Below are 27,766 nucleotides of genomic sequence, written 5' to 3'. Positions count from 1 at the left end.
TGTTTTGGGATAGTAGAGGTAAAAAATGTTTCTGAAATTTCTCTCCTTGTGTATTCTTGCTTATAAGGTACTTCATTTCAAAGCCTTGCACATAAACCACAGAGCAGGGTTTTTTGTTTGTTTTATCTTTTATTTTGAAATAATTAGAAATTCACAGGAAGTTGGGAACATAGTACAGAGAGCCACATGCACCTTTCCTTTAGGTTCCCACAATGATCAAATTTTGGGAATCTTGTACATAATACCTTTTTGGTTTATAGTGCAAAAGGAAGAAGTGTACATTGGTACATTACTCTTAACTAGACTACAGACCTCATTGACCTTTTAACTCTTTTAAACCTCCACTAATATGTACGTGTGGAGCATGTAGTTCTTCGCAATTTTCCACTGGAAAGGTTTTAATGTGTATTTGCTGGTATTGGTGCATACTGGAGCCAAGAGGTTGGCTCTCCCTCCATCCTATACCTTACTGGTTGTGATCCAGCTCTGCTATCACTGACAGGCTTATGTACCATTACCATTAGGTCAGTGGTTCTCAGCCAGAGGTGGTTTTGCCTACATGATACTGGGAAATGTCTGGAGACATTTTTGGTTATCACAGCTTTAGCGGGTATGGTGTGCTACTGGCTTTCAGTGGGTAGGGACCAGAGATACTGCTAAACCTCCTGTAATGCTCAGGACACCCCCTGATAACAAAGAGTTATCTGGCCCCAGATGTCAGTAGTGCTGAGGTTGAGAAACTCCACTGTAAGAGATGATTATTTTGGGGAAGCAGGAGGCAGACACCTTAGGAATCTGTTCCTGGTGATTTGTTCTTATGCATAGACTCCTTCTCCTACCTTTAAATTCTTTTCTTCCTGATGTTTGGGGAAGAGAACTTTGTCTCCACTTGTAATGGCTTTCTCCCAACTTTTCCTTACAGGTTTTCAAAAATACCTGGCAACAGATATGGAAATTAATTCTATTACTTTGTTGAAATGTTGCAAAAAGATGACTTCTGCATCCTAACCCATGAATGACTCAAATTGGTGCCAGGTGGAGGACTCCTATCACCTTCTCTCAGAACAAAATCAAATCATTCTGTTGTCTTAGTTTGTATATTTTCTGTGACTTGAAATAAACTTTGAACATAATTTTAGTATACTGCAAATTGATATGCATAACCTTTTTGCTTTTAAAAGGCTGAACTCCAAGGGTGAACCTCAAACGTGTTTTCTACCCTTACTGCAATATTGTACTTTAATGTTGCATAGCTGTTTTTCCTTTTAAGTTAACCAGTTATTCTTAATGATATTTGAGAATTTCTCAGAAACAGGGTTTTCTGGAACTTAGTTTTTGCTTAGTTTGCTTCCAACAGAAATAATATTTGCCCTTTGAGAACTTGCTAGAGCTTCTGAGTCTACTCAGAAAATAGCATGTGCTTAGAGCTGTAAAATGGTCACAAGGCCAGCGAAGCAAAGAGCCTACATAGCAGAGCAGTGTATTTAGTCTAGAAAAATCCAAATATCAAAATGTATTTTTTGGTCAGTACCAGGAAGGGGATGACAGGATGAGATGTTTGGATGGCATCACCAACTCAGTGGACATGAGTTTGAGTAAACTCCGGGAGTTGGTGATGGATAGGGAGGCCTAGCATGCTGCAGTCCCTAGGGTCACAAAGTTGGACAAGACTGAATGAATGAACTGAAATGAACTAAAGTCTATTCACATACATAGTTCAGAGTTAAGACAAGGGCTTTTAAGTTAAGACAAGTTAAGACAAGGACTGGTTTTAATATGTCAGCAACACAAGAGATTGTTGACATTTTCTTGTTCTAAAACTCTTCAGTCTGGGTAGTTAACTTTAAAAGTTTAGAAAACCACTAATTTTTCCTGTGTTCAAGATGAAATAAACACTGAACAGAAATCAAACAATACATTTCATCTTACCTTCTAAATAATTACTAATGTGCAGCCCTACCCAGTAACCAGATTTATTCTAGGAAATTAAAACATAGAAATTCTAAAATTTTTACATTTACATTTTTCTCATTTATTTCAAAAGGACCAAATGTATAAGCAGTCAGATTGCCCATTAGGCCTGACTCTGCCTTCTTCCTTTCAGATGGGTGTGAACACAATCAGTGCCACTGGCTATAACCTACAGCTCTTCCGGCCTAGTATTCTCTCTCATAGTGGCATTAAGGAGAAACATGATTTATCTCCATCAGGCCAACCTCAAGAGGTTAAGAGGTGCCTTAATAATTAGTAAAGTTCCACTGGAACTACTCCTGAATCTGTTTATAGTCTCAAAGTCCTAGCCTCTGCGTTAGGATTATGGTCAAGTGAATTAAAAGCCTGCCATAGGTGTAGAGAATGTAATAGCATATTGCTTACATGTCAAGCAAAAGAATGCAAAGATAATCAAAATTATGAGGGACATTAAAATTGAGAGATTTTTGTACTCATGTATAAGCATTTACTACAACAAAAGTTTGCTGAGAAAGATACTCGATAATTGCAACCTACACAGAAAAACTTGATCAAAACAGCTGAGAAGCTTTCTAGGTAGCCTGCTCATCCCTAATTTGGGCTTAGATGTTGATTGTATGTAGGATTTATTATTATCATTACCTTTTCTGCTAGCTTCCATGAACATTCTAGGCCTTGATATGTTGATTTTAGCAGCAGCCATGACTTGAAGTGTCAATATATTGAGACATCGAGACCGAGAATACAGTCTTTCTCCTTAAGAACACACTATAATAAGTTTTAAGGAACACTAAGATTCCAAATCAGACTCATTGGAGATCAAATTATAATTTGGTCAGCAGTTGTCTAATAGGAACCAAATCATCAAAGCTACAGTGTGCATGTTCCAGAAGCCTTATTAAATTTAAATTAGCTGAAATCCGGGAAATTGGTAACAGCAGGGGTATCCCAATCTATTCTCTCGGAAACGTCCATTAGTATTTTTTCTTGATGTCTAGTTAATACATGAAACACAATTAGCTACCATGAGTTCATGACCTTCCTTTATTTTGTTCAGACTAGTTACTGAAAAAGTTCAGTTTTTCTAATCCTTCAAGTCATGTAGGTTTCTGGACAATTAGAAGTAATCATTCATTTTTGGTCACAATGGTAGAGAGAGAGGTGCACTAATGTTAATTCAGTGGAAACATTCTTGTAAATCTTATGATTTGAATTGTCTTTGAGCACAACAAAATGTGTATTATTTTTCCTCTTTTAAGGGCCCCAGTCTTCTTTCCTTCTACTGATTCACTGTGACTACTGACACCCCAGAGCCAGGTGGATGGAAAAAATAAAAGAGCATTTTGATAGGAGAAAGAAAAGGCATTTTGCTTCTGTTACTGAATGATTCCTTAATAGGTACGTAGGAGCCAAGGAAATGTTGTCAAAATTTTAAATTATCTTTTTAAGACAAGACATTAATCACTCCCCTTGAGTAAAATGGTAATAAAGAGTCCTTCTTGACTAAATAATCATCCTAAGATGGAGTTCAAGTTTTCACAATTATTTCCAACAGAACAAGGCAAGCTAATGACAACATAGCTGACTTTCATTATGATACAATTTCAGTTACGATTAGCATACTTTCAAGATTATCTTTCCTAAATGGAGAGCCTAGATAAAGTAACAAAGATTTATTCATTCATTAAACAGAAAAATCCTTCATTTTTTGATAAGCAAAAATAAGTAAAGCATAAGTTGCCGTTCACACTGGATAAGACCATGTTTAACAGAATGTACATACTGTTATATAGGGATTGAGTTCTTGGTAATTTTATGTTTGTTGTTTTACTATTTATGTTTATTATATTTTGTCATTAATTCTTTAATAAATTTTTATTTGAAAAAAAATCACCTTACTTAGAAATTTTCTTGGTGGGTAGGAGGACTAGGAGAATGACCCAGAGTCCAGGATATGGTTAACACTTGGAATCAACAGAATCACCCGAGGTTAAATTATGTAACTGTCAACTGCATCTGCTATCAGGCCTTGCTGCAATCAGGGCATTCCAGAAGGATTTACAATGATTTCTAAAGAAAGAATCCATGGGCTTTGCAATTATGATAACTTCTGAAGTTCTTAGGTCCATGAAGCTCAGTGATGACTAAGTTGAATCCAATCAAAAAAGAGTGCCAGGGACTCGAGGCTTGAAAGAAATATGTTACTGTTTTAAATGGTTGCCTCAACGTGACCAAACCAAGTAAATTGTTGAAGATGAAGAGACTTAAATGCAGGTTACTATCTTTATTCCTATAGCTCAGAAATTTTCTTTGTTGAAGTAGAATTGAACCTTCCTAGGATCCAGGCTGGAGTACTGGCAACAGCATTTGCTCAGGCTCTTTGCCAAAGTCTGCGGACCACATAGGAAGACTCCCACCGCCGACCTGCAAGAATAGAATGGTAGCCAGAGCTAGAAGGCAGCAAAGGCTGCTGATGGTTTGTGGGAATGTTTTCTACCTCTGCTATGCCTCTCCTCCCATCAACCTTACATAAAAATTCAGTCATTGACGGTCTCACGTTCTTCATGTTCACCTCACCTTTTCTGTTTGCAATCCCCAATATGCTCCCAGCCCTTAACCCTCTCAGTACTTAGCCTTGCCTATTCTACATAACCCATAGGATATGGGGAGCAGTGTACTATGAGCTACTAGACTCTAAAGCCAGGCTGTCTAGGTTCTAATCCCTGTACTGACATTTGTCCCAGCTGTATGACTTTAGGCAAGTTTCTTATCTCTCTTTCACCATTCCCCCCGACCCTGTAAAATGGGGCTAAAAATAGTATCCAGCTCATAGTCTTGTTTGGAGGTTTAAACAAAAACAACATGTGTAAAGCAATTAGAAAAATGCCTGGCACATAGCAAGTGCTTACGTTAGCTGCTGTTAAATCCATCCAGTGTTTTCTCACATTGAAGAGGTGGTGATTCTTCTTGCCAAAGATACTCTTTCTAACTAGGCTCTGGGCCTCACTCTCTCCTTCCTTCCTTCGTATCTTCCTCTCCTCTCTTTTATTTGAAATGTAATTCCCATGACATAACATCTACTCTTTTAGAGTGTGCAGGTGGTGCTTTTTAGTATAACCACCAAGTTGTGCAAAATCTGAGAACATTTTCATCTCAAAAAACCCATACACATTAGCAGTCATTTGCCATTTTCTGCCAACTGCCCCCATCCCTGCCCTAGATAATCAAATCTACTTCCTGTCTCTAGATTTGCCTAATCTGGAATCAAATGATATGTGGCCTTTTGTGTTGGATTTCTTGCACTTACCATACTGTTTTCAAGGTTCACCCATGTTGTATCATATAACAGTACTTCATTCCTTTTTACAACTGAATAATATTCCCTTGTGTGAATATATCATATTTTGTTTATCCATTCATCTGTTGATGGACACTTTTGTTTCCACACTTCTTGGCTATTTTACATACATTGATACACAAGTTTGTGTGTGGACATATGTTTTCATTTCTTTTGGGTATATACTTAGGAGTCAAAATGCTGAGTCATGTGGTGATGGAATTTAACATTTTGAGGAAATGCCAGAGTTTTCCCAAAGTGGTGCACTGTTTCACATTCCCGTAAACAATGTGGGAGAAACCCCTTTTGCATGTTTATTTTGCATGTTTATTTTATTCCTATCTACTGGCTCCTGATCTGTCTATAAGTATGGTTAGATCATCCTTAAACTAAGCATTCGCTGGAGCCTGCCATTCCTCTGACACTGTTGACAACACTCCTCTACTACAGCCTCTCTTTCTGTGACACTGCTTCTCTACACGACACGACTGAGCGACTTCACTTTCACGCATTGGAGAAGGAAATGGCAACCCACTCCAGTTTCTTGCCTGGAGAATCCCAGGGGCGGGGGACCCTGGTGGGCTGCCGTCTATGGGGTCGCACAGTCGGACACGACTGAAGCGACTTAGCAGCAGCAGCAGCAGCTTCTCCACATACTCCTACTTCCCTGGCTCATCTTTCTCCTTTCCCACATAATGTAAACATTCCTTAATGCAGCTTCAACTATGGTCAACCTGACAATAATTAACAATCTCTTTTGTTTATATGCTGCTTTCCAGTTTACAGGGCACTTTTTATATATTGTCTTGCCTGTTATTCATGACAATCCTGCAAGTGAGTAGAGCAGGCGCTTACTAATACAAACCCCATTTACAGAAGAATCTGAAGATGAGAGTTTTCTTTCTAGCTCAAGGTTCCAGAACTGGAAAGTGTCAGGAATTTATCTGATACAATCAGCTTAATCTCCTTCCCATCTGAATGGCTGATTTTATGACTGATTTTCATGTTCCAGAGTGTCTCAAAACCCCTCAGAAAACTGAGGTCAGGTCATCAGTTATTTAGTTTTGTGCTCAGTCATGTCTGACTCTGCAACCCCATGGAATGTAGCCTGCCAGACTCCTCTGTCCACGGGATTCTCCAGGCAAGAATACTGGAGTGGGTTGCCATGCCCTCCTCTAGGAGATCTTCCTGACCAGGCATTGAACCCACGTCTCCTGTGGCTCCTGCGTTGCAGGTGGTTTCTTTACTACTGAGCCACTGGAGAAGCCCATACATAGTGGTGTGTATCTGTTAATCCCCTACTCCCAATTTATTCCTCCCCCTCCCCTTTCCCCTTTGATAACCATAAGTTCGTTTTCTGTCTTTGAGTCCATTTCTGTTTTATAAATAAGTTCATTTGTACCATATTTTTTAGATTCCACATATAACTGATATTATATCTTTGACTTACTTTGCTTAGTATGGTAATCTCTAGGTCCCTCCGTGTTGCTGCAAATGGCATTATCTGAGTAGGATTCCATTGTGTGTGAGGATGTGTATCACACCCTCTTTATCCATTCATCTATCAATAGATATTTAGGTTGCTTTCATGTCTTGACTATTGTAAATAGTGCTGTTATGAACATTGGGATGGCATGTATATTTGCAAATTAGACTTTTCTCTGGATCTATGCCACAGAGTGGGATTGCTGAATTATATGGTAACTAGTTTTAAAGAGACCTCCATACTGCTTTCCATAGTGGCTTTAATTTATATTCCCACTACTACTGTCAGAGGATTTCCTTTGCTTCATACCCTCTCCAGCATTTGCTACTTGTTTAGACATTTTGATGATGGCCATTCTGACTGGTCGGAGAAGGTGATGGCACCCCACTTCAGTACTCTTGCCTGGAAAATCCCATGGACGGAGGAGCCTGATAGGCTGCAGTCCATGGGGTCGCGAAGAGTCAGACACAACTGAGCAACTTCACTTTCACTTTTCACTTTCATGCATTGGAGAAGGAAATGGCAACCCACTCCAGTGTTCTTGCCTGGAGAATCCCAGGGACAGTGGAGTCTGGTGGGCTGCTGTCTATGGGGTCGCACAGAGTCGGACACGACTGAAGCGACTTAGCAGCAGCAGCAGCATTCTGACTGCTGTGAAGTGATACTTCATTTTTAGTTTTGATTTGCATTTCTCTAACAGTTAGCAATGCTGAGAATCTTTGCATGTGCCTGTTGGTCACCTGTATGCCTTCTCTGCAGAAATGGCTATTTAGGTCTTCTGCCCATTTTTTAATAGAGTTTTTTTTTTGATATTGAGTTGTATAAGCTGTCTGTATATTTTGAAAAGTAGGCCCTTGTCAGTTGCACTGCTTGGAAATATTTTCTCCCAGATATTTGTCTTTTCATTTTGTTTATGGTTTCCTTTGCTGTGCAAAAGCTTCAAAGTTTGATATGATCCTTTTTTTTTTTTTTTGCTTTTATTTCTTTTGCCTTGGGAACCTGATCTAAGAAAATATTACTATGATTTATGTCCAAGAATGTTTTACCTAGGTTCTCTTCTAGGAATTTTATGGTGTCGTGTTTTACATTTAAGTCTTTAAGCAATTTTGAATTTATTTTTGTATATAGTATGAGGGAGCATTCTAACTTCATTGATTTACCTGAGGCTGTCCAGCTTTCCCAACACCATTTGCTGAAAAGACTGTCTTTTTTCCATTGTATATTCTTGCTTCCTTTGTCAAAAATTAACTGGCCCTAAGTGTGTGGGTTTATTTCCGGGCTCTCTGTTCTGTCCCATTGATCTCTATGTTTGTGCAAATACCAAGATGTTTTGATTACTGTAGCTTTGTAGTATTATCTAAAGTCTGAGAGAGTTATTCCTCCAGCTTTGTTATTTTTCTTCAGAATTGCTTTGGCTGAAAACAATGCATTTGAATGGTTCTAGTTCTCTCTTTTATTTGGTAATACAACCAGAACTGAGTTTCTTTGCCTCACTGTTTGAGTGCAGGTGGGGACAACAAACTTCTTCTCATCAGTTACAAGATCAAGACCCCTATTTGGCTGAAATCTCAGATGAAATTTCCTCACTTTTAAGCAAGAATCTAAGATTGGTGCAAATAGTTTTAGCCCCAGAGATCTTTTCCCAAGAGTCTTCAACATGCTGTAATACTTTTCCTAAACCTAATTCTGCAAAATCAACCAACTAGAGGAGAATACACTTACTTGGGGTGAGCGGTAGCTATTGTAGAGAACTCATTGTCCCACTTAGGTCTCCCAAAGAAGGTTTTCTGTTTCAGACCTGTCAGGATGTCATTGGCCTTATCAAAGTTTAGTGCTGCATGACCAGCCTGGAGTTGGAGAAATAGGAAGTTAGAAAAAGCAGGTCTTGATAGCTGCCCTTCCTTCAGCCACTTTTAAACATGGGTGTGAAGGTGAGAGCAGGTAGGAAATCATAAGATATGATTATTTCTGCTCAGCATGCATTATGTTTAATCTGACCTTCATCTTAGGGAATTAGTGTGTTGTTTGAACTCACAAAGTTGCTGTCCCATCCGGTGAGAAAGAGACGGTAGTTTAGAAAACCCACTTTGCCTAATTCCTCCATCTCCTGTTCCAGGGAAGCCAATAGGTCATTGAACCAAGCAAAAGCACCCATCTCCCTGCAGATCCAGTAGAAATAGATCTGGAATCAGCAAAAGAGAATATAGCCTTATTAAGTGCCTCTTACAATGTGCACTATGGTGACATGATTATGCACATATACACTATATTTGTTGATCAAGTCTAAGAGTGACCTGGAAAAAATCACTTCTACAGAGCTGCTGACCTCAAGTGGCATTAATATCCAGAGTCCTGACAACTTCCCTTATGGAAAGAGCTCAAACATCAGCTTCAGTTCAAGGTGCTTTTAAACTCCAGTTGAAGAGCCGGTTCTTATGGCAAGTCTGCAGAAGCAGATGCCTTGGCTAGGAGAGGTTACTCTCTTACTAATTGTAAAATGCTTAGCCCATGAAAACCATGGACCTGTCAGGCTCAGACCAGATGAAAAATGTTACTCAGGAGTGTACCTTTTGTGTTTTGAGGTTCTGATCTGCATGCTGAAATTTGTACCAGATGGATTTCAAGATAGAAGCAAAGGGGGTAACCCCAATTCCCGCTCCAACCAACACAGCCACTTCATACTGGAAAACATCCTCACTGGCAGTGCCAAAAGGTCCGTCCACCTGGATCCTGGCAGAAGGCAAAAGACAATGGGCAAAAGTGAAGTCTCACCTCTACCTGCAACCTCAAACGTCCTCCCAGAGGCATATGCTCCACAGCTCATTGTTGCTTGTTTATTTTAATCATATTCCATTTTTACCAGACTTAAGGTTCAGTGATGAATTACCTTCTCTTTTCTGCCTGCCTGCATTCTGGTCTGGGTCTCTACTGCTCTTAAGGACCTACCTGGGAACTGGCGAATACTGTTTTTCAAAAGTCCTTATGAGATTTTCTGTCCAGTCCCCCACTGCTCGGATATGAATGGAGAAGAAGTCTTCCTCTGGAGCGGAGGTCAGGGTAAAGGGATGCCACTCCAGGTTAGAGATTGAGGGACAATTAACAAAAATATACTGTCCCACTTCCATACTGAAGCCATGCTTGTGCATCTGCAATTCCAAAACTTTGGATGGGTGCATGACAACCTATGAACGAAGCACAGAGGCCAAAAGAGGCAAATTCAAATGGCAACAGGGACAAGCAGATAAAGTAAATGGGTAAAGCTGGAGGGCTGGTGATGACAGTAAATTGCAAACAACTCCTTTCTGAACGGGGCAGCAATTACCAAGTCCAGACAATGGTTGCACTATGGAGTGGAGATTCAGCATTATCAAGTTGCTTGATTCTTCAAGAGAGGCTAGAATGCCAGTTTTAAATTGAAGCATAGTTGATTTACAATATTGTGTTAGTTTCAGGTATATAGCAAAGTGATTCAGTTACTATTTTCAGATTAAATTCCATTCTATCTTGTTACAAAATATTGAATACAGTTCCCTGTGCTATAACTGGATAAGCTGGAAAACCAACAAGAAATGACATTTTTTTGATGTGAAAGCCTCCATCCAGATTTCTAAATGTTGGCGACCAATTCGACTTTCTAAACAATCAGTGTAAGGGCCAAACAAAATATGTCTGTGGGCTAGATTGTTGTTGCAGTTCATTTGCTCAGTCATGTCTGACATTTTGCAACCCCATGGACATGCCAGGATTCCCTGTCCTTCACCATCTCCTGGAGTTTGCTCAAACTCATGTCCATTGAGTCGGTGATGCTACCCAACCATCTCATCCTTTGTCATCCCCTTCTCCTCCTGCCCTCAATCTTTTCCCAGCATCAGGGTCTTTTCCAATGAGTCAGCTCTCCGTATCAGGTGGCCAAAGTGTTGGAGAAGGGAATGGCTACCCACTCTAGTATTCTTGCTTGGTGAATCCCATGGACAGAGGAGACTGACAGGCTACAGAGATATGGTGTAGACTGCCTGTCAGCAACTTCTGACATAGACCCATGCTGATGATTTCTGCCAAACCTCTCCAGTTCTGTCCAGCACCAGAGGAACTCAAATATATTGCCCTCAAGTTCTTTTTTATTCCTGTGAAGGTGACAACATGGCAATTTATTTCTATAATCAGGAAGAACAGAACTCTTAGCACAGCAAGAAGAAAGTGCATATTCTTTACCTTGGTAATCACAACCTTCTGCTGAGAGCGGTAAAATCGAAGGATCCTTTCAAAGATGCAAAGAATGCCTGGTGCAAGGATCCATTTCCAAGACTGCACACAGAGACAATAAAAAGCAAGGTTACACACTAATCTCTTCTCTAGGATTTATTTGTGTAGCAGTTCATTCCTTCATTCAATAAATAAATATTTTTGAGTGACGTATATCATTATTAAGCCACTAATTTCACCAAAACTTGAAGACGGAAATGGAAAGGAGTGATCTACAACAGTTTTATTAATCTGTTACTCATAAAGCAGATCATTTCCTGAAATTTTACAAGTCTTACCAGGAAACAAGAGAAAAGCACAGAAATAAACTACATGGTAATAATATATATTTTTAAATATAGTCATTAAGACAGTATGGTAATTTTTAAATTATATTTAAAGTTTAATTTTAAGAATCTAAGGCTGGGACTTCCTTGGTGGCCCAGTGGTTGGGACTTCACCTTTCAATGCAAGAGGCATGGTTTCAATCCCTGGTCAAGAAGCTAAGATCCTGCATGCCTCTCAGTCAAAAAACCAAAACATGAAACAGAAGCAATGCTGTAAAGACTTAAAAAAAAAAAAAACCTGAAGACTCTCTTCCAGGACAACTTGTCCAGTCTGAAAAGCCAACAAAGAAGGTTGATGTGAAATAGAAGCAGATGATTAAAAACAAGGCAAACAAAAAATTGTGTGGCTCACACTATTGATAACAGCAATATAAAAAATTTGGTATTTATTCATCACCTCTTTTCTCAGGTGCTCAAAACATCTAACATAGTACCCTGAGGGTATTATGCAAAGTTAAATAAGTCAGAGAAAGACAAATACCACATGATTTCACTTACATGTGGAATCTAAAAAGCAAAACAAATGAACAAACAAAATGGAAACAGATTCATTGATACAGAGAAGAGATTGGTGATGCCAGAAGGGGTATGGGGGAAATGCATAACATAGGTGAGGAGATTAAAAGGTACAAACTTTCCGTTATAAAATAAGTCATGGAGATGTAATGTACAGCATGCAGAATATAGTCAATAATATTTTAATAACTCTGTATGGTGACAGATGGCATCTTATTACAGTGATCATTTTGTAATATATAAAAATACCAAATCACTCTGTTGTACACTTGAAACTAATATATACGGTAAGTCAATTATACTTCAATTTGAAAAAAAAAAAAAGTTGAACTCAAAAACAAAGTAGTAAGGGAGACCTGGAAGGTGAGGGAAATTGGGAGATGCTGGTCAAAAAGTACAAGCATTCAGCCATAAGATGAATAACCTATAGCATACGTCCTCCATAGGAGTCAGCACCAGGCTGAACTAATAATGATTATAAGATGAGCGATAATAACAACAATGACAATAACATCTCCTAGCAAGAGTCTACTATCCTTGTCCTGGTCGTACCTCAGCAGGGAGCCCTTCAAACTGGGGAGGCTTGCAGTGGGAGGCAGGATCATCCCACTTCTCAAAAAACTCTGCACACTTGTGAGGATGATTCTCAGCCATGCTCTCTTCTGTTTGACCCCGGACAATTCCACTGAGGCAGAAAAAAGGACAATATGTGGCAAAGAATTATATAAGATCAGGAACTGGGGCATGAAAAATGGGAGTTTGAGGACCTTACCCAAGACCATGAATTCCTAAGCCAATGAAGTAGATGATAAAAATGTGGTGTGTATACCAGAAGACCTCAAAATAACTCCTCCGGATGAATTCCATAGCTGAAGTCACCATGAGAACCAGAGCCATTGTGATGATCACTCCAGTGAGACCAGCAATGCTGGTGAATGTCACATACACCACTGTCTATGAAAGGAGAAATTTCAGCCAGACACAATGTCCATCAAGGACACCATGACTTTCCTGCTCATGTTCAGATCCCACATGCTTTTCCCTTGAATCAACTCACTGTATTTGGGGACTGGATGGGATTTAGCCATGAATAATTCTCCTGATGAGGTAGGTTGGAGAGAATGGAACCAAGGGATCCATCTGTGGCCTGTCTGCTTCTGCTATATCGTTCAAGGTTAAACAGGTGTGCAATGATGTGAATAGCTAAATGGAAAGATGGAAAGGAATGTGAAAGTTGTCTCGGAAACATCATGGCAGGCATGCCTCACTAGAAAGGGAAAATCCTACATGTGATACCAAGCAGAATGGTTAGTCCACATAAAGTGCCCAATAATAATTACAGAGAGAATTAAGAATTTTTGTCATATTCACTCCCAAAGGAATAGAATGTAAATTCCATGAAAGCAGGTCTAAAATGGTGCCTGGCAAATAGTGCCAGGTATTCAGTAAATATATTTTGAATGTTTATACACATGGATGAATGAAACTAGATTCTGAATGTCTGGAAGCCGGCAGGTTCATCCATTTCCCCAGTTACCTGTGTGTAGGCAGATCATATATCCCACCAGTTTGTGGAAAGCGAGGTTGTGATCCAGTTGCTTTCTCAGGGTACTCCTATAAAACTACAAATGTGAAATGATCATGGTGAGGTATCTCCAGGCAGCTTTATGAAATTCACTATACGGCCTTCCCTGGTGGCTCAGATGGTAAAGAATCTGCCTGCAGTGCAGGAGACACAGGTTCAATCCCTGGGTTGCGAAGATACCCTGGAGAAAGAAATGGCTACCCACTCCAGTATTCTTGCCTAGAGAATTCCAAGGACAGTGGAGCCTGGGACCCTACCGTCCGTGGTATCGCAAAGAGTTGGACACAACTGAGCAACTACGACTTTCACTGTCAATATATAACCAACATGTCTTACATAAAGCATGCCAATACCCACCCACTCTTGCTCACCCCCTAACCTCACCCCCCAAAGGAGATCTCTGGCTTCCATTCCTAGGGGCTTGGTGTTGAGCTGTCCTACTGAGCTGTACAGAGTCTTTTGTCTTTAATGTGAAAAATGACCTACAAGTGGTTAGGACTCACTGAGCAGGTGCCTCTCAGGAAAGACAGCAAATTTCGACACATGGGAAGAAGGATCAGCATGCTGTTAAAATTCAAGCAGCGAGCAGAGGCTCGGGCCCAGGCCAGCGCTGACTAGAACAGAGGAGACAAGAAACCATCAGCTGCTTCATCTCTTTATCTAGCAGGTGAGCACAAGCCTGGTCCACTTGTCTGAGACCCGGACAATGAGTCCAAACTTTCTGTTTACAGATGACAGAAAATTTGCTGAACTTAATATTGAATTGAGAAATCCTCTTGACAGTGGTTTTGAAATGTTTGACTACACATTTATCAATATAAAGAGAACAGGATTTAATGATTTGACAAATAAATTCTATGAATGCAACACTTTGCATTCAGGATTTTTGCTTAATACAGTCAATTGTGAATTTAGTTCATCATTTGTAAAACAATCTTGAATATATATATTGCATTTTAAATATAGCTTAGATATTTTGAGTTATAATTATAGTGACTATTTTTCTCTTTTCTATACTTTCTAATGTTGTAGCTATAAGTATGCAATAATCATGTAATAAAAACAATAAAAAATTAACTGTTTATATTTAAGATCCCTTTAATAACTGAAAAAAACAAAACAAAGAAACCTCTCAGAGTAAAAATTTAAACTTAGGTAGAGATTTGAGAAGGGAGAACTTCTAAGAACAGAATTTCAAAATGATTTCCTTGGGTGGTCAGGCAACATACATCATCAGTTCAGTTCAGTTTAGTTCAGTCACTCAGTCATGTCCATCTCTTTGTGACCCCATGAACTGTAGCACACCAGGCCTCCCTGTCCATCACCAACTCGCAGAGTTTACACAAACTCATGTCCATTGAGTCTGTGATGCCATATAACCATCTCATCCTCTGTCGTCCCCTTCTCCTCCTGCCCTCAATCTTTCCCAGCATGAAGGTCTTTTCCAATGAGTCAGCTCTTTGCATCAGGTGGCCAAAATATTGGAGTTTCAGCTTTAACACCAGTCCTTCCAATGAACATCCAAGACAGATTTCCGCTAGGATGGACTGGTTGGATCTCCTTGCAGTCCAAGGGACTCTCAAGAGTCTTCTCCAACACCACAGTTCAAAAGCATCAATTCTTCGGCACTCAGCCCTCTTTATAGTCCAACGTTCACATCCATACATGACCACAGGAAAAACCATAGCCTTGACTAGACAGACCTTTGTTGGCAAAGTAATGTCTCTGCTTTTCAATATGCTATCTAGGTGGGTCATAACTTTCCTTCCAAAGAGTAAGTATCTTTTAATTTCATGGCTGCAGTCACCATCTGCAGTGATTTTGGAGCCCCCCAAAATAAAGTCAGACACTGTTTCCACTGTTTCCCCATCTATCTGCCATGAAGTGATGGGACCAGATGCCATGATCTTAGTTTTCTGAATGTTGAGCTTTAAGCCAACTTTTTCACTTTCCTCTTTCAATTGCATTAAGAGACTCTTTAGTTCTTCTTCACTTTCTGCCATAAGGGTGGTGCCATCTGCATATCTGAGGTTATTGATATTTCTCCCAGCAATCTTGATTCCAGCTTGTGCTTATTCCAGCCCAGCGTTTCTCATGATGTACTCTGCATAGAAGTTAAATAAGCAGGGTGACAATATACAGCCTTGATGTACTCCTTTTCCTATTTGGAACTGGTCTGTTGTTCCATGTTGAGTTCTAACTGTTGCTTCCTGACCTGCATATAGGTTTCTCAAGAGGCAGGTCAGGTGGTCTGGTATTCCCATCTCTTTCAGAATTTTCCACAGTTTTTTGTGATCCACACAGTCAAAGGCTTTGGCATAGTCAATAAAGCAGAAATCGATATTTTTCCTGAACTCTCTTGCTTTTTCGATGATCAGTGGATGTTGGCAATTTGATCTCTGGTTCCTTTGCCTTTTCTAAAACCAGCTTAAACACATGGAAATTCATGGTTCATGTATTGCTGAAGCCTGGCTTGGAGAATTTTGAGCCTTACTTTGCTAGCATGTGAGATGAGTGAAATTGTGTGGTAGTTTGAGCATTCTTTGGCATTGCCTTTCTTTGGGACTGGAATGAAAACTGACCTTTTCCAGTCCTGTGGACACTGCTGAGTTTTCCAAATTTGCTGGTATATTGAGTGCAGCACATTCACAGCAACATCTCTCAAGATTTGAAATAGCTCAACTGGAATTCCATCGCCTCCACTGGCTTTGTTCGTTGTGATGCTTCCTAAGGCCCACTTGACTTCACATTCCTGGATGTCTGGCTCTAGGTGAGTGATCACACCATCATGATTATCTGGGTCATGAAGATCTTTTTTGTACAGTTTTGTGTATTCTTGCCACCTCTTCTTAATATCTTCTGCTTCGATTAGGTCCATACCATTTCTGTCCTTTATTGAGCCCATCTTTGCATGAAATGTTCCCTTGGTATCTCTAATTTTCTTGAAGAAATCTCTAGTCTTTCCTATTCTATTATTTTCCTCTATTTCTTTGCACTGATCACTGAGGAAGGCTTTCTTATCTCTCCTTGCTATTCTTTGGAACTCTGCACTCAAATGGGTATATCTTTCCTTTTCTCCTTTGCTTTTCGCTTCTCTTCTTTTCACAGCTATTTGTAAGGCCTCCTCAGATAGCCATTTTGATTTTTTCCATTAGTTTTTCTTGGGGATGGTCTTGCTCCCTGTCTCCTGTACAATGTCACAAACTTCCGTCCATAGTTCACCAGGTACTCGTCTATTAGATCTAGACCCTTAAATCTATTTCTCGCTTCTACTGTATGATCATAAGGGATTTGATTTAGGTCATACCTGAATGGTTTAGTCATTTTCCCCACTTTCTTCGATTTAAGTCAGAATTTGGCAATAAGGAGTTCATGATCTGAGCCACAGTCAGCTCCCGGTCTTGTTTTTGCTGACTGTATAGAGCTTCTCCATCTTTGGCTGCAAAAAATATAATCAAACTGATTTCAGGGTTGACCATCTGGTGATGTCCATGTGTAGAGTCTTCTCTTGTGTTGTTGGAAGAGGGTGTTTGGTATGACCAGTGTGTTCCCTTGGCAAAACTCTATTAGCCTTTGCCCTGCTTCATTCTGTACTCCAAGCCCAAATTTGCCTGTTACTCCAAGTGTTTCTTGACTTCCTATTTTTGCATTCCAGTCCCCTATAATAAAAAGGACATCCTTTTGTGTGTTAGTTCTAAAAGGTCTTGTAGGTCTTCTAGAAGCACTCAACTTCAGCTTCTTCAGTGTTACTGGTTGGGGCATAGACTTGGATAACTGTGATATTGAATGGATTGCCTTGGAGACGAACAAAGATCATTCTGTCGTTTTTGAGATTGCCTCCAAGTACTGCATTTTGGACTCTTCTGTTGACTGTGATGGCTACTCCATTTCTTCTAAGGGATTCCTGCCCACAGTAGTAGATATAATGGTCATCTGAGTTAAATTCACCCACTCCAGTCCATTTTAGTTTGCTGATTCCTAGAATGTCGATGTTCACTCTTGCCATCTCCTGTTTGACCACTTCCAATTTGCCTTGATTCATGGACCTAACATTCCAGATTCCTATGCAATATTGCTCTTTACAGCATCGGACCTTGCTTCTATCACCAGTCACATTCACAACTGGGTGTTGTTTTTGCTTTGGCTCCATCCCTTCATTCTTTCTGGAGTTATTTCTCCATTGATCTCCAGTAGCATATTGGGCACCTACCGACCTGGGGAGTTCATCTTTCAGTGTCCTATCTTTTTGTCTTTTCATACTGTTCATGGGGTTCTCAAGGCAACAATACTGAAGTGGTTTGCCATTCCTTTCTCCAGCGGATCACATCTGATCTAATAGTAGAAGCTGCCAGAAAAGGAGACAAGGAATCAGTGCTTCAAAGTAATGAGCCAAGAAACAGGCTTGATTAGGTATAGACTGGACAGAATATGTTCAACTCTGTGGTAGCTAATTTCGATTTCTCTCCTCAACTGTACAACTGGTCTCTGAGTCAGCTCCATGTGCTTGGGACTGCATATAATGTAGTATGACAATTTCACAGCAGCAACAAAGGTGGTGGCAGCAGCCAGACAATTTTTGTTGCACTTCATCTGACTGGCCAGCCTTACATTTGTGCCTGTCAGTGACTTGCTAAAAGGAAGAAGATGAGGCAGAGTTAACAATTTCTTTGCCTTTTTCTTGGAAAAGGAAATGGCGATCCTGTCCAGTATTCTTGCCTGGAGAATCCCAAGGACAGAGAAGCCTGGCAGCCTAAAGTCCATGGAGTGTCAAAGAGTTAGACATGACTTAGAGACTAAACAACAACAACTAAAGAAGCAGATAGATATATTACTCTATCACAAATTTGTTTTATTGTATATTTTGATTATATTTCAATATAATTGGTTTCTATTATAATCCCATGTATTTTATTGACTATGTTTAAAAATATTATTCTGAAAGGGAGTTGGTAGGTAGGCTTCACTAGACAGAGTAATCCATGGTATTGAAAAAGGACCCCTCTAGGTATGCAATTGGTTTTTACAATAAACAATTTGTCACTGACTTTGGATCAGGAAGATCCCCTGGAGTAGGAAATGGCAACAATGGAAAATTCCATGGACAGAAGAGCCTGGTGGGCTACAGTCCATGGGGTCACAAGAGTCAGACATGACTGAGCAACCAAATCATCACCACCACCCACTGTTTTCTAATAATCTTTTTGGCACAATGACTATTTTTCCACACAACCTAAACCCAGACAACGTGACACTGGTTTAATAAGCCAGGTCAAGATCTGCCTACATCCATAATGGCTTACAATGTCTGGCAGTACAGTGAACATGAGCTGCCCTACTGTTTTCCATTTCTGACTCTTCCACATGACCTGTGTTTTCTCCCTCTGCTGAGTCACACCCCAACTGTTTTTGGTAGAGATAGCCTGTTCTGTTTCTGAGTAAATTTCCTCTGCTCATCTCAAAGATCCTGCATTTCCATATTTGTTCCCACCGCTTGCTTATTTGAATCACAGAGGTTCCTTAAAGCTAAAATTGACAATTGAATTGAAAAATATAGGACTACAATTTCACAGCTTCATATTCTGTTGAGGATATCTGTATGGGATGATTTTTTTTCAGAGAAAATCTTTTTTTTCCCCCATAGCTGCACATTGAAATACACCAATTTATGTTCACTTTTCAACACTAACAATAACTGGTTTTAATTCAATTGCAGCTTCATTGACTATGGATTTAAACTCATTCCTCTGAATAAAATAACTCTGTATTTTCCTAAAGGAAGCATACATTTAAGACATACCCTTGGGAGTGAGTAAATAAATTATGGTGCTTCAATGCCATGAACTGTTATTCTCTTCAAAGAATGAGCATTATCTATATGCAATAGTGTAAGGCTGGTAAATGCTTCACAACCAATTTTCAGGTGAAGGGAGATTCTTGATTTCCAGTGTTTGTCAAATTGCCTGTTGTAAATACTCCCACCATGGTAGATTTCAAGATACCAACCTTGTGTCATTAAACAACACTGGATGTAGGGTTGGGAAGAGATGCACAACTGGCAACTGCGTACTGGCATGAGCTAGTTCCAGCACATCACTGGTTATGTACTTACATGGAGAGATATCTGAGATACATGAAGTGTGAGAAGAAATTTCCAGCCAATATCTACAATGTGATCCTTTTTTTTCCTTTGGTTAATTTTTTTTAAAAAGTGTCCTATTGAATGTGTTTATCAAAACTCATAGAAGCATACACCAAAAAGAGCAAGTTTTACTGTTTATATGGAATAAGTGAATAAAAATATTACCTTTCTCAAAAACGAAACCTATATGTCTGATGCATTTGTGAGTATACGTCAGTGTGTCTTTAGAGACACACAAGTCAAACAATTAACAAAGGTTATCTCCACGGAATGTGATGGGAGAGTGATTTTCACATTTTATTCTAACACTTCTATATCATTTGATCTCCTTGAAAGCAGTATCATGTATAGTTAATTTTTTATAGAAAGGATTTTACAAAATGAAATCTCCACAGGATATCAGCGTGATTCATTTTTCTGCTGCTGACTTTTTGATCATAAAGCAATTCTGTTAATAGTCACATTTATTATATCATTCTCTTAGTAAAAAACTATTTTTTAAACAAATTAACACTTCCTTTGGAGTTATAGTTTCCAAAGAAGGATCAAGGACCAACATTTAAAATGGAAAACAGCAGGGTGAAATAAGTCTGAACAGAACATTCAAATGAGTTGTGATCTCAAGACGAATCGTTTGATTATGAAGAAACAAGGATTTTTAAAAAGGACAAGCTGTCTTTATTTTTCTTAAGATCTTTTCTTAAATATAAATTTATTTATTTTAATTGGAGGTTAATTACTTTACAATATTGTATTGGTTTTGCCATACATCAACATGAATCTGCCACAGGTATACACGTGTTCCCCATCCTGAACCCCCCTCCTTCCTCCCTCCCCATACCATCCCTCTGGGTCGTCTCAGTGCACCAGCCCCAAGCATCCAGTATCATGCATCGAACATAGACTGGCGATTCGTTTCATATATGTTATTATACATGTTTCAATGCCATTCTCCCAAATCATCCCACCCACCCCCTCTCCCACAAAGACTATTCTATACATCTGTACCTCTTTTGCTGTCTCACATACAGGGTTATCATTACCATCTTTCTAAATTCCACATATATGCATTAGTATACTGTATTGGTGTTTTTCTTTCTGGCTTACTTCACTCTGTATAATAGGCTCTAGTTTCATCCACCTCATTAGAACTGATTCAAATGTATTCTTTTTAATGGCTGAGTAATACTCCATTGTGTATATGTACCACAGCTTTCTTATCCATTCATCTGCTGATGGACATCTAGGTTGCTTCCATGTCCTGGCTATTATAAACAGTGTTGCGATGAACACTGGGGTACACATGTCTCTTTCAACTCAAAGAGGACACTAACAGATGGAGAAATATACCATGTTCATGGATTCGGAGAATCAATAGATTGAAAATGAGTATACTCCCCAAAGCAACCTATAGATTCAGTGCAATCCCTATCAAGCTACCAACGGTATTTTTCACAGAACTAGAACAAATAATTTCACAACTTGTATGGAAATACAGAAAACCTCGAATAACCAAAGCAATCTTGAGAAAGAAGAATGGAACTGGAGGAATCAACCTGCCTGACTTCAGGCTCTACTACAAAGCCACAGTCATCAAGACAGTATGGTACTGGCACAAAGACAGAAATATAGATCAATGGAACAAAATAGAAAGCCCAGAGATAAATCCACACACCTATGGACACCTTATCTCTGACAAAGGAGGCAAGAATATACAATGAATTAAAGACAATCTCTTTAACAAGTGGTGCTAGGAAAACTGGTCAACCACTTGTAAAAGAATGAAACTAGAACACTTTCTAACACCATACACAAAAATAAACTCAAAATGGATTAAAGATCTAAATGTAAGACCAGAAACTATAAAACTCCTAGAGGAGAACATAGGTAAAACACTATCTGACATAAATCACAGCAGGGTCCTCTATGACCCACCTCCGAGAGTAATGGAAATAAAAACAAAAATAAACAAATCGCACCTAATTTAAATTAAAAGTTTCTGCACAACAAAGAAAACTATAAGCAAGGTGAAAAGACAGCCTTCAGAATGGGAGAAAATATTAGCAAATGAAGCAACTGACAAACAACTAATCTCAAAAATATATAAGCAACTCCTCCAGCTCAATTCCAGAAAAATAAACGACCCAATCAAAAAATGGGCCAAAGAACTAAACAGACATTTCTTCAAAGAAGACATACAGATGGCTAACAAACACATGAAAAGATGCTCAACATCACTCAGTATCAGAGAAACGCAAATCAAAACCACAATGAGGTACCATTTCATGCCAGTCAGAATGGCTGCAATCCAAAAGTCTACAAGCAATAAATGCTGGAGAGGGTGTGGAGAAAAGGGAACCCTCTTACAGTGTTGGTGGGAATGCAAACTAGTACAGACACTATGGAAAACAGTGTGGAGATTCCTTAAAAAACTGGAAATAGAACTGCCTTATGACCCAGAAATCCCAGTGCTGGGCATACACACAAAGGAAACAAGCTGTCTTTAAACATGTACACTGGGTGAGTCTTCCTGGAAAGCTAATGAAAAAAGGCACCATCAAGATGAAAGTGACTTCTTCAAATCCCTACCTGTTACTGAATAACTGACAAGAGTTAGCAGTCAAATTTGTTTCTTTAACCAGGCAGTGGCCAGATTGATGAGCCTGTGAGAGAACCATTCTCATCTCCAAGCTTCTTCTTGTTCACTTCCATGCCAACGTGCCATACCCACCGCACCCTTCCTCTCCTGTCCTATAATCTGCTCCTTCCCCAGGCTTCTCCATCCTGTTACTGTGACTTGACCCCATCATTCTACAGGCCTTGAATTTGGCAACACCACCCACTCCACAAAACTCGCCACACCAATTATCCCTCTTGTTTGATAGGTAGTTTTCTGTGAGATCAGTCCACAGCAATGGTTTTCAAGTTGTTCATTCATTTATTTTCAGCCAAACTCTTTCTTAAAATCATAAGCAGGAATCCACAAGACAGATAAATACTGCTTTGGTTGATATAGGGACACTGTCCTGTTAGCTTTCCCCTCACACTCTGCAGGGACACCTGAATTTCTATGGAAACCGGTTCGAAAATTACTCAATATTTCTTTATTGTGTGTTTTTATTATTGGAGCCATGGAGTATGCCCTGGATAAGGCTGTCAGATTAACAAACAAAAATATAGGATGCTCAGCTAAATTTGAACTTTAAAAAATGAATCATTTTCTGATATGTCCCTGTCTCATGCAATATTTGGAATAAATGATACCCCCAAAAAAATACTTGTTGGGACTTGCCTGGTGATCCAGTGGTGAGAGTCCACTTTGCAATGGAGGAGGGGGACACCGGTTCAATCCCTGATGAGGGAACTGGGATCCCACTGCCATGCAGCAACTAAACCCACCCGCCACAGCTACTGAGCCCAGGTGCTACAACTAGAGAGTCCATGCACCGCAGAGCCACAAGGAGGGATCTCTCACACCGCAACTAACACCTGACACAGCCAAATAAATAAGTACTAACTAAAAAAAAAGATTCAGGGCTTCCCTGGTGGTCTAGTGGTTAAGAATTCGCCTTGCAATGCAAGGGGCACCTGTTTGATCCCTGGTCCGGGAAGATCCCACGTGTGGTGGAGCAACTAAGTGGCCAAAACTATTTAGCATGTGCTCTAGAGCCTGGGAGCTGCAACTACTGAAGCCCAGATGCCCTAGAGCCCGTGCTCCACAACAAGAGAAGCCACCATAGTGAGAAGCCTGGGCACTGCAAAGAAGAGTAGTCCTGGCTCAACACAACTAGAGCAAAGGCCCACATAGCAGTGAAAACCCAGCACAGCCAAAAATAAATAAGTAAAATAAATAAAACAGATTTGTTATTTTTCTGGAATTCAAATTTACCTGGGTAGCCTGAAGTTTTTTTTCTGGCGACCCTAACCCTAGGGGAAATGAGGGCATTGGGTCACAAAGGAGCCAGAGTTATAGACAAGAGAAAACAGAGAGATTCCTCACATCACAACTGTGACACTCACCCCCAGTATTTGTCTTGTGTAGTAGTACTTGGTGGCCTTCTCAAATGACAGGAAGGCATGCACGAACAGGAAAACATTCAGCCCCAACCAAGCAACCTAGAGGAAGAAAAATGAAGCAGGAATAAAGTGAAATTTGGGTATGGGAAGGAGTAGATAAGGGGTAAAGAATAGTTTCACCATTTGGCTATTTTGTGTTTATATGTTTTCTTTTTTTGGCAGAGGGCATGCACTGCGAGGCATGTGGAATCTTAGTTCCCTGACCAGGGATCTAATCTGTACCTCTGCAGTAAAAGTGCAGATTCCTAGCCACTGGACCATCAGGGAAATCCTATATCTGTTTTCATTTTAAATGAGTAAACTTAATTTCAAAGTGAGTCAGGACTTCAAGACATGCACTAATGATGCCAATCACCAAGGTCAGCCAATCAAGGCTCATAGGCCAAATCTAGCTCACCACCTGTTTTGTACAGCCTACAGGCTAAAGAATGGGTTTTATATTTTTTCCCATTTTTAAATGGTTGGAAAAATGAAAAGAAGAATATATTTCATGACATGCAAAAATTATATGAAATTCAAATTCCAGTATCTATAAATACAATGGTATTGGAATTTAGCCACACCTACTTATTTCTGTATTGTTTATAACTGCTTTTGTGATTCAATGGAAGTGTTGAGAAATTGTGACAGAGAACATATGGCCCGCAAAGCCTAAAATTGTACAATCTAGCCTTTTGCAGAAAACATTCGCCAACTTCTGGACCAGATCATTCAAACTATTATACCTGAAAGATGCCAATAAGTGAATAAGTGGATTTCTAAAGAAACAAAGAATAAATTCAACATCTGTAACAATACCCATCTGAAGGGAATAAACCATTCCAGATGGGCCTGCCTCTTTAATTATACCCTGACGTACACTTCCCTGTTTTTTGTTGCAATTCTTTTCTTCAAATTAACCTATCATTGGTGTGGACTCATTTGAGCGCTTAAGACTTTGTCTGTCCCAAGATCTGTCTCCATTGGCAAAGAGAGAAATTTGGAACCTACTCCCCATTGCTTTGGAGAACAAAGTCTGTAATTGATCAGAACTCTAGGGGCACTGGAATACATACCTCTAATATATATCTATGGCCCTAGGATGGTCCAGAACCATCTCAGCCCTATGGGTAGAGGGCCTTTAGTCTAGAATATGGCCCATTCAGATTCCCTAGATATGGACCAGTCACATACCTGTAGCATCATAACATAGTGATTTGAAGCATGATGTTGGAGTCAAACTCCCTGGGCTCAAATTCTAGTTCCACCACTTTCTAGCTCTGTAATCTTAGATCTGTGATTTAACTTTTCTGAACTTCAATTTCTTTACTCATAAAATGAGGATAATAACAGTATCTACACGACAGCAATGCTGTGAATGTTACATGAAATAATACATGTGAAGTGATTAATACAATGCTCGGTGCACTGTACAAGCTCAATAAATTCTGGCTGTGTCATCACCAGACTGGCTTTTCCACTCAATTTCTTTCTTCATTCTTTGCCCACACTCCCTTTCCAGAGTTGTGTGTCTTCCAGAGATCTTTGACCTTAATGGAAAAAGAGAGGTGAAAGCCACAGATAATTCAAGAGTTTATAAGACAAGGTAGAGAACGTTATTTAGAGAGAGCAAAAATATTTCAGAATCTGACAGGGACACAGAGGCAAAGAACACTGTGTCAGCCAAATAATCAACTGCAAGAAAGATGAATTATGAAATACAGTGACATCTGTAAGGAATTCCATTCCCTTCCCCACCTAGACTATAATTTCCTCCACTATGAATGGAAAAGAAAGTCAAGTAGAAGACCTGGCAGGAAGGAGGAGTAAAAGTATTTTGGGGGTAATTTATTTTTCATTTTAAAAAGATAGCAAAGGAGTACATGTCAGAGATAAGAAGAAGTCTGAGACCTCTAGAGAGATTGGTGCAAGGTGGAAAGATACTTAAATTATCATCACCTAAGAGAGGGATTATAAACAGAGGATTTTAGAGCTAGAAACACTCATATTTATATATAATCTAGTTTTCATTAATCCTCCCCCAGCTACAACACAGGTGACCTGAAGTCTAGAGAAGATAAGTAATTTGATCTTGGTCAGTCAGTTAATAGCAGAAAGGAAGCTAGAGTTCAGTTAGAGAGTGTGTTAGGAGAAGGGGATTGTGTACATGTAGTGTGGTAAAGGAGTTCTGGCTTGAACACTGGGGAGCTGGAATTGAGTGATGGCTCTGCAACCAATTCACTGTGTGACATCTGGATCTTACTTTTCCTTGTAAAATCAAAGAGTTGGTTTCTTTCTGCACTACCTAAAGCCATAGCCACTAACCACATGTGGCAACTAAGTACACGAAATATGTCTAGTTTTAATTGAGATGTGCTGTAAGTATAAAATACACATTAGATTTCAAAAACAGTAAAAATATAATAATATCAATTATCTCATTAATATTTTCATATTGATTACATGTTTAAAGGATGACATTTTAAATATACTGGGTTAAACAAGATATATTACTGGACATTCATTTCACCATTTTCTTCTTACCTTTTTCAACATAGGTATTCAGTTCAGTTCAGTCGCTCAGTCGTGTCCAACTTTTTGCAACCCCATGAACTGCAGCACGCCAGGCCTCCCTGTCCATCACCAACTCCCAGAGTTTACACAAATCCATGTCCATTGAGTCAGTGATGCCATCCAACCATCCCATCCTCTGTCATCCCCTTCTCCTCCTGCCTTCAATCTTTCCCAGTATCAGGGTCTTTTCAAATGAGTTAGCTCTTCACATCAGGTGGCCAAAAAACTGGAGTTTCAGCTTCAGCATCAGTCCTTCCAATGAACACCCAGGATTGATTTCCCCTAGGATGGACTGGTTGGATTTCCCTGTAGTCTAAGGGACTCTCAAGAGTCTTCTCCAACACCACAGTTCAAAAGCATCAATTCTGCACTCAGCCCTCTTTATAGTCCAACTCTCACATCCAAACATAGGTATTAGACAATTTTAAAATTACATATGTGACTTTGCATTATATTTCTAATGGACAGTGCTAGGCCATAATCTCTAAGATCACTTCTACCTCAAACATTCAATGATTTGATGATTTCTTGGTGTGAGCAGGACAGAAAGAATGAAGAGAAATGAGTGCTCCATAGCAGTAGTTAGAAGTCAAATGGAAAAGAAAAAGAGAAAAAAAAAAGAAAACAGATTGAAATTTCAAACACTTGTGGTTTATATTCTTGTCTCTTTATCAATCAATTTCTAGAGTTGGACTGATTTCTAAAATACTGAAATACATCATACACAGAAAAGTATATTAAACATACATATGTAATCCCAGGATTGGACCTTTCAGTGATAACTGACCTTGAAAAGTTCAATATTGTCATGGAATTTTTCCTTTTCCAGCAACTGTACACATATTAACAAACGTAACATCTCTTTACTCTAAGAGTAATTAATAGAAAGTGAAAAATCACTTACCAGAAACAAAACTGAAAACCAGTGATTAACCACCCAGTTTACCATTGTCAAAAGGTGGTTTGGAGCCTCTGCAGGCAGCAAGGAAGATTCAGCAGCTTGGATTCTGGAGAGGTTCTTCAGGGTTAGCACCTCTGTCCAGCTCAGAGTCTGTGAAACTTTAATATTGCAGATTACAGAAAGATGCACATCTACCCACAAAGCTTTCGGAAATGAATAAATGCACTCTATCTTCCTCCTCTGGTCAGAACTATGTTATCAGCCTTGGTAAACCAGCCCTACCTATAAGTACCACAGGGGTTTTCCCTGGTGGGGTTTTATCCCTTCAGGAAATAACAATCTTCTTAGGTGAGGATATTCTCTCCCATTAACTTACCAGCATGACTTAATGTGAGGCATTGTCTTCCTTGATAACACATTCGCTAAGGTTTCTCAGAAGGAAGAGTTTAGGCTGAAGCTATAAACAGATGACCTCTGGAAAAACGGCAGAGCAGAAGCATGTTAAGGAAGCTGCTTTGAGGTGGGTTTTCAGAAGAGTTATTGTCTCTGCTGGCTGCAATTTGGACCTCAGTTTGGCTAGCTCAGAAACTTAGTTTACCAATTCTCCTGGAA

At 39.5% G+C, this 27,766-nt stretch overlaps 2 protein-coding genes across 4 annotated transcripts in view; one reads left to right on the top strand and one right to left on the bottom strand.

Moving 5' to 3' along the window:
* The window catches only part of CSTF2 (cleavage stimulation factor subunit 2), a 28,732-nt gene extending 27,608 nt beyond the window's left edge, over positions 1–1,124 (top strand). Inside the window, exon 15 of the mRNA XM_068962383.1 lies at positions 923–1,124. The gene's annotated coding sequence lies outside the window, so the exon portion shown is untranslated. The remainder of the gene's footprint in view (positions 1–922) is intronic.
* Positions 1,125–4,268: 3,144 nt separating this feature from the next.
* On the bottom strand, positions 4,269–27,220 carry NOX1 (NADPH oxidase 1). 3 transcript variants are annotated; one of them, XM_068962422.1, is made up of 13 exons: positions 27,158–27,220; positions 23,644–23,739; positions 13,988–14,098; positions 13,437–13,521; positions 12,957–13,102; positions 12,672–12,853; positions 12,452–12,584; positions 11,007–11,099; positions 9,741–9,976; positions 9,362–9,524; positions 8,830–8,976; positions 8,517–8,641; positions 4,269–4,395 (listed from the first exon to the last, which is right to left on the bottom strand). In XM_068962422.1, the coding sequence occupies exons 1-13, from the start codon at positions 27,200–27,202 to the stop codon at positions 4,269–4,271; spliced, it is 1,689 nt and encodes a 562-aa protein (XP_068818523.1). In that variant the 5' UTR covers positions 27,203–27,220. The 3 variants fall into 3 exon arrangements, with proteins under 3 accessions (XP_068818523.1, XP_068818522.1, XP_068818521.1); XM_068962421.1 differs by lacking the exon at positions 8,830–8,976 and having other exon boundaries at positions 27,158–27,202; XM_068962420.1 differs by lacking the exon at positions 13,988–14,098 and having other exon boundaries at positions 27,158–27,202.
* Between the last annotated feature and the right edge of the window lie 546 nt (positions 27,221–27,766).

The sequence above is a fragment of the Capricornis sumatraensis genome, chromosome X, assembly GCF_032405125.1.
Source record: "Capricornis sumatraensis isolate serow.1 chromosome X, serow.2, whole genome shotgun sequence".
Classification (NCBI taxonomy): domain Eukaryota; kingdom Metazoa; phylum Chordata; class Mammalia; order Artiodactyla; family Bovidae; genus Capricornis; species Capricornis sumatraensis.
This window is presented reverse-complemented; position numbering and strand designations above follow the sequence as displayed.

Bases quoted from the DNA above. Each gene is read 5' to 3' on its own strand.
- NOX1 (XM_068962422.1), bottom strand. From the start codon at position 27,202: ATGGTAAACTGGGTGGTTAATCACTGGTTTTCAGTTTTGTTTCTG. The intron at 13,103-13,436 runs GTAACTGGGGAA...CTTTCCATTTAG, and splicing joins TATGATCTGCCTACACACAG to CTATTCACATCATTGCACAC. The intron at 8,642-8,829 runs GTGAGTTCAAAC...CTCCAACTCCAG, and splicing joins CCGGATGGGACAGCAACTTT to GCTGGTCATGCAGCACTAAA.